We start from the raw sequence: 14,433 nt of genomic DNA, 5'->3' as shown, positions 1-14,433 counted from the left end.
TCCGCTTGCGTCAATAACGTACATGACATCATTGCGCATATATCTTCATTGTGTCCGTGCAACACTTATCATCAGGGTTCCCATGCTCTTCTGCGCTCCAGCATTGATGAAATCCCTGGTCAGTGATGTAAGCGCCGCTGCATCTCAAGAGACCATTACTAGGCTGTTACCCCCCCATCGCTCCATTAGTGAGCTAAAGAGCAGACGCGTGTGGCCGGACGGCTTTATTTACGACAGTCTGAGTTCAAAGGCTGCAGACAGGCTCGAGCCCGAAGGCAAGTGGCCGTAGATGGGCTGTTCAGTGTGTGTGTGTGCGTTTCAGATGGAAAACACCATGTAGTGCATCAGTTGAAATACACCCAAAGCGTGCACAGCAAGTGCCCTCAGGTTCAACACTAGCTAGAGTAAGTTTGACGTTCAGATGAGAATATGTACCTAATGTCAAGTGCATCTTTGAAGTATAACGTGGTCTATAAGTTGATTTCAGTTGTCGCATCATGAAAAACATAAGAGTTCAATAGTTGCGGATGAATGTTGGTCTGTGTCCACTGCATTTACAGCACTTTGTGCTATCAAGGCATTTATCAGCAACTGTTGAGATTAAAACTTTGATTTGCAAAATTAGCCATTTAGCAGAAAAGTTTTAATTTTGGATGCAAAAGAAAAACTTTTGGTAGTGAAAAATTCTGTTGGTTTGCTTGCAAAAACTTTGTTGTATGCATAATAAAAGACACATAATATGTTAAAAAATTCATGGGGTGTGTTTAGTGTCTCTATTGTAGAGTGTCTCAGGTTTGATTCTAAACTGCCCCTCAAAACACATGCATTTCTCAATGTTTAATCTGAATATTAAACTGGGACACAGGAAAGAATGGTAAAAATTACACACTTTGACTTAAATCTTTAAAAAATGTGAAGATTGTCTTAAATGAAATGCCTTCCTGAGCAAGGAAACATAACTATCATAGACTGTGATGGCATGTTTTCACAGTTCACAACATTGTAAATCTACCTAAACTTTTTTAATATGCATTATGCTCATTACATAAGGAACCGTGCTGCAGAGCATGCTGTATATATAGCGCATCTGTTGCTCAATACTGTACAGTAATGTTATTCTGTATTGTCCATGTTAAATAAACAATGAATTAATATTAAGGTACAGACAACTAGTTACAGTTGCTGTGCGGTGTGTTTCTAATACAACGGCTGAGGGAGCGACGGCAAATTCGCCATCTTTCTCTCTTCTGCTCACTGTAATCAATCTCCCAGTAATTTTTCCTTTTTTGTAAAGTTCTAGAAATGCTGTCGTGGATTTGAGCAAATGGGAACGCAAAAATGATATCTGTTGTAGTTTCCGTTCACCACTATAGACGTTTACCCAACTATGACGGCTTCTTGGAAGCCTGTAAATGTGAAAAGGGTCCATATTCAAGCAGGTCTCAGTTATACCTGGCCCGTTGATCCCTCAGCGTGAGTTTGGAGGAAATGAAAGGGCAGATGCTGCTCGCGGTCTGTCTGGAAACACGAGGGCTACAGAAGTGCTGCATTGTGTGAGCGAGGTCACAGTGTCTCGCGGTTTCCCTTCAGGCAATGCAGTGGTCACCCGCGCCATATGGGACATAGCCCTCAGCTACGGGCCAGAGAGCAGTTTGGTGGCTTTGATTGAACGGTTGAGACGACTGTTCGGGTTGGAGAGCTCACTATAGATCAGACAGCCATATGGCAAAGCTACGGCTCATGATTTGTTTCAAAGACAGCCGACCTGCTCTCTTAACCCCGTCATAATGCTCCTGTCAGGACATCCGGGGTTTAGAGCAACAGGAGGTTCTGGAAGTAAAAACTCCTTCATTTTCTCCATAGGGAAACACATTTAAAAACAGACCTACAGTACGAGGCTGTTAATCAATGCTATATGCTTTTGTTAGTGGACTCGTCAGCCCCTATTTCAACTTATTTCTAAAATAATTGTTTAACAGCGAGATTCCTGGTGGAAAACTACATTACCCATGATTCTGCAGAGAGATCTCCACCAATCAGAGAATCAGAGAACTCTTTAGCTCCGCCCACTCATGTAAAGCACTGCGAATGTAATCCAGTCTCTCTACAATCTCAAACTATTTAGATATTTGTATATATATTAGAAAATCGTGTTGTTTTTTCTGAGACAAAGTTATTTAGCATTTTGTTGACACAAGTATTGTTTATATTCTGTTATAGTATTAAATATTTTGAATCGCTTTTATGTTTATATTTTCAGTTTAAGTTTTAGTAATTTTGTCATGTGCTTTTGTTATATATATATATAGCATTATTTTTATTTCAGTCTTAATTTTAGTCATTTTAGTGCTTCAACTTAAAATGATTTTATTTCACTTGCCAAGGCAACATTTCTCATTTCCGTTTAAGCTTTTTAAGTTTGTTTTATTATTTATTTATTTTTTATTTCAGCTTTATTTTAATGTTAATATATAATCTCAATTTATATTTATTTAATTATATATATGCGTATATTTGCAATAAACTTAAAATGTATTGTTCCTATATACATAATCAACAACATTAAATCAATAGTTTTTTACACCAAAATTTTTATTTATTTTAAGATTTATGTATTTCAATTAATAGTAAAATTCCATCAAATTGAATTGAATAATCCTTACACATTTTAATTGAACAATTGATTAAGGATTGTTCAATTATTCAATAAAAAAAATGTAAGGATTATTCAATTCAATTTGATGGAATTTTACTATTAACTGAAATACGTAAATCTTAAAAATTAATTTTTTATGTGTATTTCTCCATTTTTAATTAGATTGTCATTTGCAATGCTTCATGGGATTGTAGTTCTTTCCCTTATTAAAGGCATCTTTGTATGCTTTTCAAATACTTTTCTGCTTCAAATCAAAGTTTGTGTTTCATTTGGTTGGCTTGGCTTATAACTCTAACAAAAAGACTTTTTTGGGAAAGTCTGGTGGTCAAATCTCTATGGGAAAATACTTCCGGGGCCGCCACTATTGAGGGCTTCATCTTGTGACGAGTGTTCGCCAACTGGTTTAGTTTGGCGACCACGTTCATGCTGGGTAAAAAGAGAAACACACCACGTGATGTATGATGTAAGGCGTTGTGTGGAATACGATAGCCGTGAAAGACGCCAGCGCTAGCAGAACAGCGGCGAGGCCAGGTGAAGCGTCGTGCCCCGTCCGGGGTTTGTTTTAGCTCAGTTTACCACTGTGAAAGGGGGTAGAGCGTTCTTTCCCATGCCCTCTCACTCCGGGACACACTCATACCAGGAAACACACTGCGCATCACAGGAACTCTGGGAGGAAGTCAGGATTGCACTGGGCGGCCCGTGTCAGACGTCTCTCTCTCTCTCTCTCTCTCTTTAGACATGTTTGTTTTCTTGGGAAAGGTTTTGTTAGGACTGGTGCGTCAGCAGAGCAGGTGTGATGAAACATCAGTGTGAACCGCTGCATCTCTGACCCGCAGAACAGCTCCTTCTGTTTTCTGAAAACAAGCACAAATGTCCGAGAGCCTGTTTATATCAAATCCAAGGGATAATCTACTCACCCTCATGTTGTTGTTAGAAAATCATGGGGAGTCACAAAATGAGTTATTTAGCATAATATTTGTACCATTTTTAAATACAGTATTTATTAGTATTTTCAATTATCTTTTATTTTCTATATTTTCAGATTTCAAGCTTTAGTAATTTTGTTGTGCTTTTGAAAATTACTATACTTTTACTATATTTTATTTAGTTGCCAAGGTGAAATTTCGCATTCTCATTTTCGTTAAACATTTTTTTTTTAGTTAAAATTCTTCATCTAATATAATTTCAGTTCTTGAAAACAATTTTTAATCTTTTTAATTTTAGTTAACAACACTTGTTGATGCCTTCTGTTACAATTATAGTAAATAAAAAGGAAAAAAAAATCATAAAAAGTCTGTCAATATAACTCATGCACTATTTTTCAAGTACGATTAGCTCTCAAATCTTGTTCATGTGAGAACCTAGACATTTGCATACAGTGAAATCTAAACATAGCATATAAAAAAAACAGTAATCTATTGATGTAACATGGTCAATGCCCATGCTAATAGCTTTAAGAACATTAAACATGCACTTTTTTTGCAGGCCAATTCAATAGTGGTCTTTATAATAGACTTCACACTGTCAGTGGAAACTGTTTGGTTTTTCGATACGTTTGTAGAAATACAATTACCGAATATTTGACCATTTTGGATTGATCAGCCAGGCTTATAACTATTTTTTTATTGCAAGTATATATTTTCTTTTCATTTCAGCAAGTTTGCATGCATCTCATTTTTAGTATGTACTGTATATATTGGTATTATATTGACTTTTTAGAAAAATCGTAACTTATCAGCCACTGAAATGCTCAAATCGATGGAATACCATCACATGATCATGCAAAAGTTCCTTCCATTTCTTAAGGGGTAAAAAGTTTCACTTCAATTATTGCAGCTTTGCTGTCGTTATAATAGTCACATGATATGTTTTTTTTTCCAATCTTAAGCCCGCCGTACAGTAGTGTCGCAACTGTTTACTGAGAAAACAGAGTGAGCTGTGGCGAGAGATTGTCTTTGTTTGTTTTAAACATTTACTGGGTGCCGCCCCGACCGCAGACGCCAAACATCGCTCACCTCGCTCGGTCTGACCTGTCAGATTAATCAAAAAAGATCTCGATGTGTGCTAGAGTTCAGCTGGCATGTAAATCACACATGTACATGCCCACTCTTGCGTGATTGCATGAAAGCTCTCGTTTTAGGTTTTCTTCCGTCTTTGCTCCTGACAGCAGCTGTGTCTGACAGATGGAGGAGCCCTGAGGGAGAACGTTTAGAGGAACATCACATCTTTGTGCTTCTACTCAGTCAGACGCGACCTTACGCAAGCGTGTGTCTTAGTCTAAGACGTGGACCAGGTCTCGGCGTCCTGAGATATTTATTCTGGGGCCGCAGTGGTTTATCAAACGTTAACCAAATAAGATCCGATGATCCTCCCTGATAGCAGCGAGAGAACAAGACTTTACTCAAACACAAGCACGGTTTTCTGTCTCGTCTTGACACAGCGTTTCCAATGGGAAGTTGGAGTCTATCGCAATCAAAAGTCAGAGATTGCAAACATGATCTGAGCGTCAATCCATTTTCATTTTATAGCTCTCTCATTTGTGTAAAAGATATTCATCTAAGGTCTGAGATAAAGACTAAACTATTGTCTTCTGTGGAGATGCTTATATCTCAATTGAACTCATTTCAGAATTGATGCACTTTACACAAAACAACTGAATCAGCGCTGAACTGAATTGTACGGAAGCGTATTGCATTCACTTGAGGAAAAAAAAAATCTACTCTGTTTTTCTGAATTTACGAGTTTATTATCTCAGAATTACGAGATCATTTTTCATGAAAAAAAAAAAATTTTGCTTTGTTTTTCTGAATTAATGACTTAATTATCTCAAAATTATGAGTAACTCGTTAATTCATAAAAACAGCGTGAAAAAATGTTTTTCAAGAAAAATGTATCTCATAATTCTGAGATAATTAACTCGTTAATTCAGAAAAACAGAGCAAAAACTTTTTTTCATGAAAAATATCTTGTAATTCTGAGATAATTAACTCGTCAATTCAGAAAAACAGAGTCGATTTTTTTTCTCCTCAAGTGAATGCAATACGCTTCTGTAGAATTGAGTTGAATAATGTTACTGTATTTTTTTTTAGAGCTGCATTACAGCAGAACTTGAATTAGTCTGTATTTGATGAAGTTTGCATCATTTATTCTGTTAATCTCCCGTGAAGCTTCTTTGAAACAATCTGTTTTGTGTAAAGCGCTGTATAAATAAAGGTGAGTTGACTTGACACATTTGAAACATAAAAGAGAAGGAACAACATCTGAGCAAAACCTCTGGGTTAGCACAAAAAAAAAGAGGTCAACAAACATGCGGTTATTGCCGTGTTTCGCCCGTATCTTCTCTCATTTGTTTTCATGCAAACTACTATACCCACATGCTTTACCACACCGTGACTTTACAGCACAGAACAGGGACAGTTGCATTTCTTACTTTTCAGTTTTCAGGTATAAGAACAAGCATGGTTTTCCCCGTCCTGAACTGCTGCCACGTCTGCTGCCTGCGGTTTACTATGCCAGATCATGCCAGGTTCAGAAAGCAGGTTAGGCATTGTTCTGTTCCAGGAACACAGTCCCACCGAGCCGGTTTATACAAACAAGCGTCTCACTGTTGTCTATCGCAGAATTCTAATTATGTGTGTTTTTGTAAACCGCAGGTGTCTCGCCATTGAGAAATACTGCCCGTTCACCTTTTTTGTGTGTGTGTGTGTGTGTGTGTAAGGCATGATTAGACATGAATTGCGCTTTATGCATTTTTATGTTCTGGGCACTTCTTTATATTTTACTTTCGAGATGCGTGCTGTTGGACCGAAGCCCGGTGTGCTTTTTAGGTCACGTATTCCTAACAAACAGGTCTGTCATTTTTCAGGAGAGCTGACAGCTGAACGCGTGCAGGCGGAAGTACAGCGACGGACAGAGACAGGTCGGGATGAACTTCACACTTCACAGTTTGGATTTAATGAACTTCCTCTAAAATATATTCAGGCTGATTCAGATGACGTGTTTCTTTTGTTCTCATGCAGGAGCCTCTCGACCTACACATCGATTTTAGGCCATGTGAGTGATGCACACTGCACAAATCATCATCCTCAAGATGCATTTACTTTACAAGCAAAACTGTATTCAAAAAATCAAGGTTTAAACTTGAATTAAGTTTATTTTTCTTACACCATTGGCATTTTTTTCACGAGAAGAACAAATGTCTGTGCAAATTCATTCACTTCAAGGTGACAAATGACATAGTTTTACAGATGTGGAGATTTTTGTTGGTGAATTTGAATTAATTCTGCAAATTTTTGTTTTTCTGAAATCCACTTAATGATTCTGGTTCCACAATAATGGAAAAATAACTAATGAGTTTGAGACTTATTTTGTCCAATTCATTCAAAAGAACCGGCTCAATCTTTCCTGAATTAGATTTGTTTTCCTTAATGATTTGATTAATGATTCTTTTAGTACTTTTTTAAGAATTGATAACTCGTGAGTTTGAGACCAATTCATACATCTGATTCATTAAAAAATAACCTGCTCATAAGAGTCATTTGCTCGTGAATTGGATTCCACTTAATGATGCCGATTCTTTAACGGTTCCATTAATGATGGGTTTAGTACTTTTGAAGAATTGCTAACAAACTTTAGAGATGGATTTGAACAGAAAGCACAACCAGTTAAGTCCGATTCATAAACAAATGACTCTCGTGAAGTGGTTCTTTTTTTATTAATTGATCATGAATCAACCTCAAATCGGCTCACATGATTCACTTGTTCACAGATTGGATTCCATTAATGATTCAATTATCCAGTTACATTTCTTTTAGTACGGTAATTTTAGAAAGAGTTTCAGTAAGAGTTATTTTAGTTAACTAAAGCTATAAAAAATGATTACTAAAAATAAAATAAAATATTAAAAATTATTTCAGCTTTTCATTTAGTTTAACTTGATGTACTAAAACAACTAAAACTGGAATAAAAATTAATAAAAGCTATAATAAAAATTGCAAAACCACACAACAAAATTAATAAAACTTTATAAAAAATAAAAAAATATATTAGTGTCTCAATATTAGTGAAATAACACTTGCTTGCTCATTTATGAATCTGTGTGCGTGCGTGCGTGTGTGTTTGAGAACATTGCATTAGAAAGATGTTGTCTGTTTATTGTAAAGATTCAGTTTCTCTAACGACAGCTCTTTGTTTTCTCAGACCAGCTGTCCTCAGATCAGTCATGGCTGCTTACGGACAGACGCAGTACAGCCCTGCGTTACAGCCGACGGGCCCTTACACACCATACACACATCACACACAGGGCTACAGCATGGCGTCCTACAGTGAGTTCTCAGTGTCCATTCACAACCACCCTAAATAGTGCACATCACAGCTGATTTGACTGTCTGTCTCTCACCTGATCAGATATTAAAACAGAAGATGGTTTGAGTCATTCACCAGGACAGAGCAGTTTGCTGGGATACACGTCGAACTTCGGCGGGACGCCACCCGGTCAGGCGCTGTACAGTTACTCCTCACACGGTCAGTGTCACAGCCTCATCTCAGTATCACAGCATGATATGTGCCCATCACTTTACATGCAGAGGAAACAAGGACAAGGTTGTTAGTAAAAAGGTGCATCTGTGGAACATAAGGGTGTGTTCACACTCGGCATGTTTGGTTGGATTAAAACAAACCCTCTGTTAGTGCGGTTCAGTTGAATAAGTGTGAACGCTGCCATCTGAACACTAAACAAGCTGAAGAGATGAGTCTCGCTCCGCTTCCAAACACTCTGGTGCGGTTCGAATGATATATGATCACAACACGGACCAAAGACATGTAAACGAACCAAAAACAGGACATGATGTCACTAGATGCGACCCTATAAAGGACAGAATGCTGAAATTATGATGAGAAAAAAACAGCTATGTGGCAATGTTTCCCATCACAGTTCAGTAAAAGCATCAGAACCGCGTCTCCTCACTGCAGATCTGTGTGTGTGTGTGTGTGTGTGACGGAGGATTCCTGACGCTGTTTTGACTCCTTTACACATTTATAAGCTCTTCACGAGTTCTCAGCTGGTCAGAATACCATCATATGTAGCTACGCACATACAGCGAGCGCATTTAGCCCAGAACACAGCATTGTTTTAGATGTTCAGTTCGAAATATACGTCATAAAAGCCGACCAATCAGGTGGTGAACGTATCCCTATGCCTTTAAGTCCGGTGTTAAAATGCCAATGAGTTTTCCATAAAAATGTGTACACTACCGTTCAAAAGTTTGGGGTCGGTAAGATTTTTTTTATGTCTTAAAAAAAAGAAATTGTGAAATATCATTACAATCTAAAATAACTGTTTTCTGTGTGAATATATAGTAAAGTGTAATTTATTCCTGTGATCAGCTGAATTTTCAGCATCATTACTCCAGTCTTCAGTGTCACATGATCCTTCAGAAATCACTCTAATATGATGATTTGCTGCTCAAGAAACATTTCTGATTATTAGTAATGTTGAAAACAATTGTGATGTTTCATATTTCTGTGGAAACTGTGATAGATTTCTGAATAGAAAGTTCAAAAGAACAGCATTAATTTGAAACAGAAGTCTTTCGTAACATTATACGTGTCACTTTTAAGTGTCCTTTGTGCCCTTAATAAAAGCATTAAATTCTTAAAAAATAAAAACTCTGTCCCCACACTATTACACCATAGTGTATATCATTAGATGTAAGAGATAAATAACAGACAGCTTTATCGCAGAAAATAACCCAGACATGGAGATCAGGACTATAACAGAAGAAAAAGAGTGTGAGACTAAATAAATAGCACAGAAATTGCTTGCAGAATAGTCAGCAATATATATTATTAACCGCATTATACAGTATAGCATCATTATACAAACATGATTGACCGAATATCCCAAAAGTCATTTAATAAATATAATCCACCAGAACATTATAATATTTTTGCTGATATCGCCTACCTATAAACAAATACACGTTTTTTGAACATCTATGTCTGGTGGATAATTAGTAAAATCCCCACAAACACACACAGATTTTTCAGCATCTACAGTCGAATCCCCCCCCCAACACACACACACACACACCTGTTCCCCATTATCCGCGGTCTGGGCTCTGGCGTCAGGCGTCCCTCTCGTTCTCTCAGGAGGTCAGAACCTTTCTCCGTTCCCTTCCACAACACGCTGGCCATTGGAGGAGTGTGTTTGTGTGGGAGAGAGTGTGAGACGGGATCTGAGCGTCGGATCGCAGTCACACACCCCTCTTCTGCCCGCAGTCCTGATTTTGCCACCGCAGTGTGAAATTGACCGTTCTCGGTCAAGGTCAAAGGTGAAGTGGCACTAGGCACGTTTTCAGGTTTAAAGGAATAGAATCATTTGCTAGTCATCATCATTTACTTCTTGAACTTCCATAGTTTCTTCATATGGAACACAAAGTTGTTTTTTTCATGCTGTGAAAGCATATGATGAACACATCAACATCCTAAAAGGACAAAAAAGCAACATAAATGTACTATATTAAGTTTGGTAACACTATCACTTTACACATTCTGCTAGCTATAAGTAACTTTGCAACTCCATGTCAGCTAACTCTCATTAGAGTATTAGTAGACTGTCTGCTTAATATCCACTAATATTTTGATGCTCCACCAACAGACTTTCTACTGACTATAAGTAACTTTACTTATTTGTTGCTCCACTACCGCTTTGCAAAATAATAATAAGACGACAAAGCACTAGACCGACCAGATCCGCTTTTAAAGTCACTTGTAATATCCCTTTTTGTAGAACATCATTTGCTCAGGCTTCTGTTTCAGTGAAAGGGGCAAAATTGTGGAATTCTCTGCCAGATCATCTGAAATGCATCCCGACATTAGATATCTTTAAAAAACAAACCAAATTGTGGTTAATTCAGGAACAGTGTTGTTCACATATTTAGTCCTTGTTGACTCTGCTCCTTTTGTATTATTTATATATATATATATATATTTTTTTTTTTTTTTTTTTTTTTTGTACTACTATTCTTATCCTGGTATTGCATTTATCAAAAAGCCCATATCTTATCGCATTGTTTACATATTGTATTGCATGTATTACATTTTACCAAAAAGCCCTTCTAGGGACAAATGTTGTAAATTAGCTTTGGCTAAAAACATTGATACATGCATCAGATCACTGTTAAAGTGTACCTATGTTATTTGTATCTGTCCCTATCTAAATAAAAGCTTAATAATAAGCTTAGGTAACACCTAATTTTACAGTGTTCGTTAAACGTGTTACATGTAGTTTCTGTAGTAATAACTATAAATTATGCAGAATTGCATGCAACTAGCCCTAAACCAACCCCTATTCCTAACCCTAACCCTACAGTAAGTACATGTTGTTAATTATTATTACTCGGTACTTAAATGTATAACACTGTAACACTGACACCTTAAAATAAAGCGTAACCAAACTTTGCAACTACAAGTCAACTTATTCTACTAACCTAAAACCTAACAGTCATGTTAGTTAACATGTACACTACCGTTCAAAAGTTTGGGGTCAGTGAGAATTTTATTTTTATTTTTTGGAGGAAAGAAATCAATACTTTTATTTATCAAGGAATAATTAATTTGATCGAAAGTGACAGTAAAGACATTTATAATGTTACAAAAGTCTTTTGAACTTCCTATTCATCAAAGAATCCTAAAAAAAAAAAAAAAAAACTGTACAACTGACAGACCAACAACTGTTTCAACATTGATAATAATAATAAATGTTTCTTGAGCATCAAATCCTCATATTATACTGATTTGTGAAGGATCATTTGACACTGAAGACACTGACACTGGTGATGCTGAAAATTCAGCTTTGATCACAGGAATAAATTACACTTTACTATATATTCTCACAGAAAACAGCTGATTTACACTGGAATAATATTTAATACTATAACTGATTTTTGTTGTATTTTTAATCAAATAAGCGCAGCCATGGTTAGCAGAAGAGAATTCTTTTAAAAGTATTTAAAATCGTACCGACCCCAAACTTTTGAACGGTAGTGTAGTTGCAAAGATCCTTATAGTTAGAAGAATGTGTCATATTGAACACCAAAATTAAGTGTAACCTAAAGTTTTCTAAAACCATATGATAGCTTTTTGGGAGGCTATTGTGAGGTTATTATCATTTACTAAATTGTATTACTATTACTAAAACTATTTTTTTAAACTTATTTGTTAAATGAAATAAAGCTGAAGTATGTATTAGATAAAAAAAAAAACATAAAAACTTAAACTTAACAAAATTTGAAATGTTGCCTTTGCAACTAAGTTGAAGCACTAAAATGACTAACCGGAAATAAAATAAAAATGAACTAAAAATGAAAAAATGAATTAAACCTAAATTGTAAATTGTAAAAAAAAAAAAAAAAAAAAACGAATAAAAATGACTAACCGGAAATAAATAAAAATGAACTGAAACTGAAAAAATGAATTAAACCTAAATTGTAAATTGTAAAAAAAAAAAAAAAAAAAAAAACTAATAAAAATTACAAAAGCACACAGCAAAATTGCAAAAAATGTAACTAAAATTGAATTAAATATATATATAAAAAAAACATTTAAATAAAAGTTCATTCAAAATATTGTAGAAAAAATACTAAAATAACACTGGGGTTAGACTATCAGACTAAATTTTAATCATTATTCGCTAAAAATCTTCTCTTCCGCCAAAGTTGGCACATGCTAAATGTTTGGTTTCATTAACCGCATCATGTCTTGACGTGCCAAATGTGTAAATGATATTTAAGTGCTACAGTGGACGGGAAGATTTTCAGTGAGTCTGACTTCTGAAGACGTGAAATATAGTGTGCATGTACAGTGGACTGCTTTTATGATGCTTTTATACCGCTTTCTGTCCACTGTCCGCTTTCTGTCCTGAAAGCAGTTGGTCACAATATATCATTTCGTTGGAAAGAAATCGATATTTTATTCAGCAAGGGCACATTCAATTGACCAAAAATGACATTAAAGACATTATAGTGTTACAAAAGATTTCTATTTCAAATAAATAGCATTATTCAATCTTTCTACTAATCCCAAAATCCTGAAAAACCAATATAAACATTTTGACTGTTTTTTGACCAAGTAAATGCAGCCTTGGTGAGACTTAATAAGAGACTTCTTTCAAAAACATGAACAAATCTCACTGATCCCAAACTCTTGTAAAGTAGTGTGTGTGTGTGTGTGTGTGTGTGTGTGCTTTAAGGAACGACTGCAAATAGTGAGCCTCGATAGAGACATACAAAGTCATATGACATCTACTTCCTGTCTGTCCAATTAGCATAATCAATGAGTTATTAGTGCCATACCAGATAATCTATTAGGTATTATAGTGATTTACTGTAATTCATAAGCACCCCGAGACATCATTTCCTGTAAAATTGTCTGCTCGTGAAATGGATGGATTTCTAATGGGTCTGGGAAAACGCGGTTGCTACGTCTCGCGCTACATCTCGCCGGTCTCGTTTGATTTATAGGAGAATTCCAACAGGAGACCTGCTGTAGCATGAAATAAATAACCCTTCTCTGGGTGCCAAAGGTCCTCGCGTTTCACCGCTGTGGAGAAAATCACAAGCGCGTTCGCCCACCTCTCCCTCCCCCTTTGAAGACTTTGCTCGCTTCCTCCGAGATTCGGTGCTGGTTTGACAGAGTCATTTATCTAGGGCAGGTTTCAGAGAGAGAACGAGCGTGGATGTGAAGGGAAAGTGACGGGTCTGGAGAAAGACATTCTGGCCCTGAAAGTCCGATAGCGGATTTGCTCTCGGCTCCACCTGAACTGTTTTCAGAGTCATAAATCATGCAGACTTTCTGTGAGCGCTTTAAACGTGTCTATATTTCACCAGCCGCTGCCTGTCGTGTTTCCTGCGCTGTGTTTGTGTTGGATGTGTCGGGGCCGGGCTTTACCACAGTCAGCTCGAAGCACGCTCTTAAACTAGCTTTGTGCTTCTTTTCCAGGCGGCAGCATTTCTTCTGGAATTTTCCAGGGTGCAAACAGCATCACCGGCTCAACGCCATTCAGTCCCACACAGCAGGTGTGTCAAATCAGCAGAACCTTCCCTGATGGACTACGACTCCACGCACTCGACGTGTGATATATGTCACATGGCTACAATACATCATAATTATGAAATTATGTTTGTTTTTTTGATATATTACAGTTTCACTTAAGCCATCGATGCAAAAAAAGGGTTTTCTTCCTAAGTATTTTTGCATCGTTTCCAGTACAAATATCTAAACATTCTTAAATCAAGATACATTGACTTGAGAACCAACGTGACTTGTTTGCTTATCAAAATTAAGAGTTTTTGCTTAAAAAAAAGAGTTGGGTCAGACATTTTTTTATCTTGTTTTCTCTTTGAATTAAGTACATTTTGTAACTTTATTATTTATTTATTTTGGGAAAAAAAATTTTTTTTTGCTTCTCAAGTCAATGTAGCCTATCTCGAATGTCTAGATATTTGTCTTTACAATTTTGAAAACACTTTACATTAAATAGTAAGGAAAAAGTAAAATACTAAATTACATATATATATGTATATATATATATGCATTAAAAAAAATTATATATAGCTGCGTTAATATCTATATCAAATATTTTATACTGTATCTCTATATATGTAATCTGGGAATAAAGGTCAATATATAGGGAATACTTATATATAGTAAAATACTATTAATAATATTATGAAAAAGTTGTATGAAAATCAGAAAAAATACTACAAACTTGTAAACTG

General features: G+C 36.1%; 1 protein-coding gene across 4 annotated transcripts in view; it reads left to right on the top strand.

The window, feature by feature from the left end:
- The window catches only part of eya2 (EYA transcriptional coactivator and phosphatase 2), a 38,692-nt gene that overhangs the window by 7,856 nt on the left and 16,403 nt on the right, over positions 1-14,433 (top strand). For 2 of the 4 annotated variants that reach the window (XM_056270588.1, XM_056270586.1), the window contains exons 2-6: positions 6,522-6,575; positions 6,676-6,709; positions 7,856-7,980; positions 8,063-8,179; positions 13,655-13,731. In XM_056270588.1, the coding sequence (XP_056126563.1) occupies positions 7,878-7,980; positions 8,063-8,179; positions 13,655-13,731 (297 nt within the window). In that variant the 5' untranslated portion in view covers positions 6,522-6,575; positions 6,676-6,709; positions 7,856-7,877. Of the gene's footprint in view, positions 1-6,521; positions 6,576-6,675; positions 6,710-7,855; positions 7,981-8,062; positions 8,180-13,380; positions 13,510-13,654; positions 13,732-14,433 lie in introns of those variants that run through there. The other 2 variants (XM_056270587.1, XM_056270589.1) reach the window with 2 other exon arrangements.

Source organism: Rhinichthys klamathensis, unplaced genomic scaffold (genome assembly GCF_029890125.1).
Source record: "Rhinichthys klamathensis goyatoka isolate OS25496 unplaced genomic scaffold, OSU_Roscu_1.1 h1tg000303l_1, whole genome shotgun sequence".
In the NCBI taxonomy this organism is placed as follows: domain Eukaryota; kingdom Metazoa; phylum Chordata; class Actinopteri; order Cypriniformes; family Leuciscidae; genus Rhinichthys; species Rhinichthys klamathensis.
The sequence above is the reverse complement of the archived record's forward strand: the minus strand, read 5'-3'. Positions and strand labels throughout refer to the sequence as shown.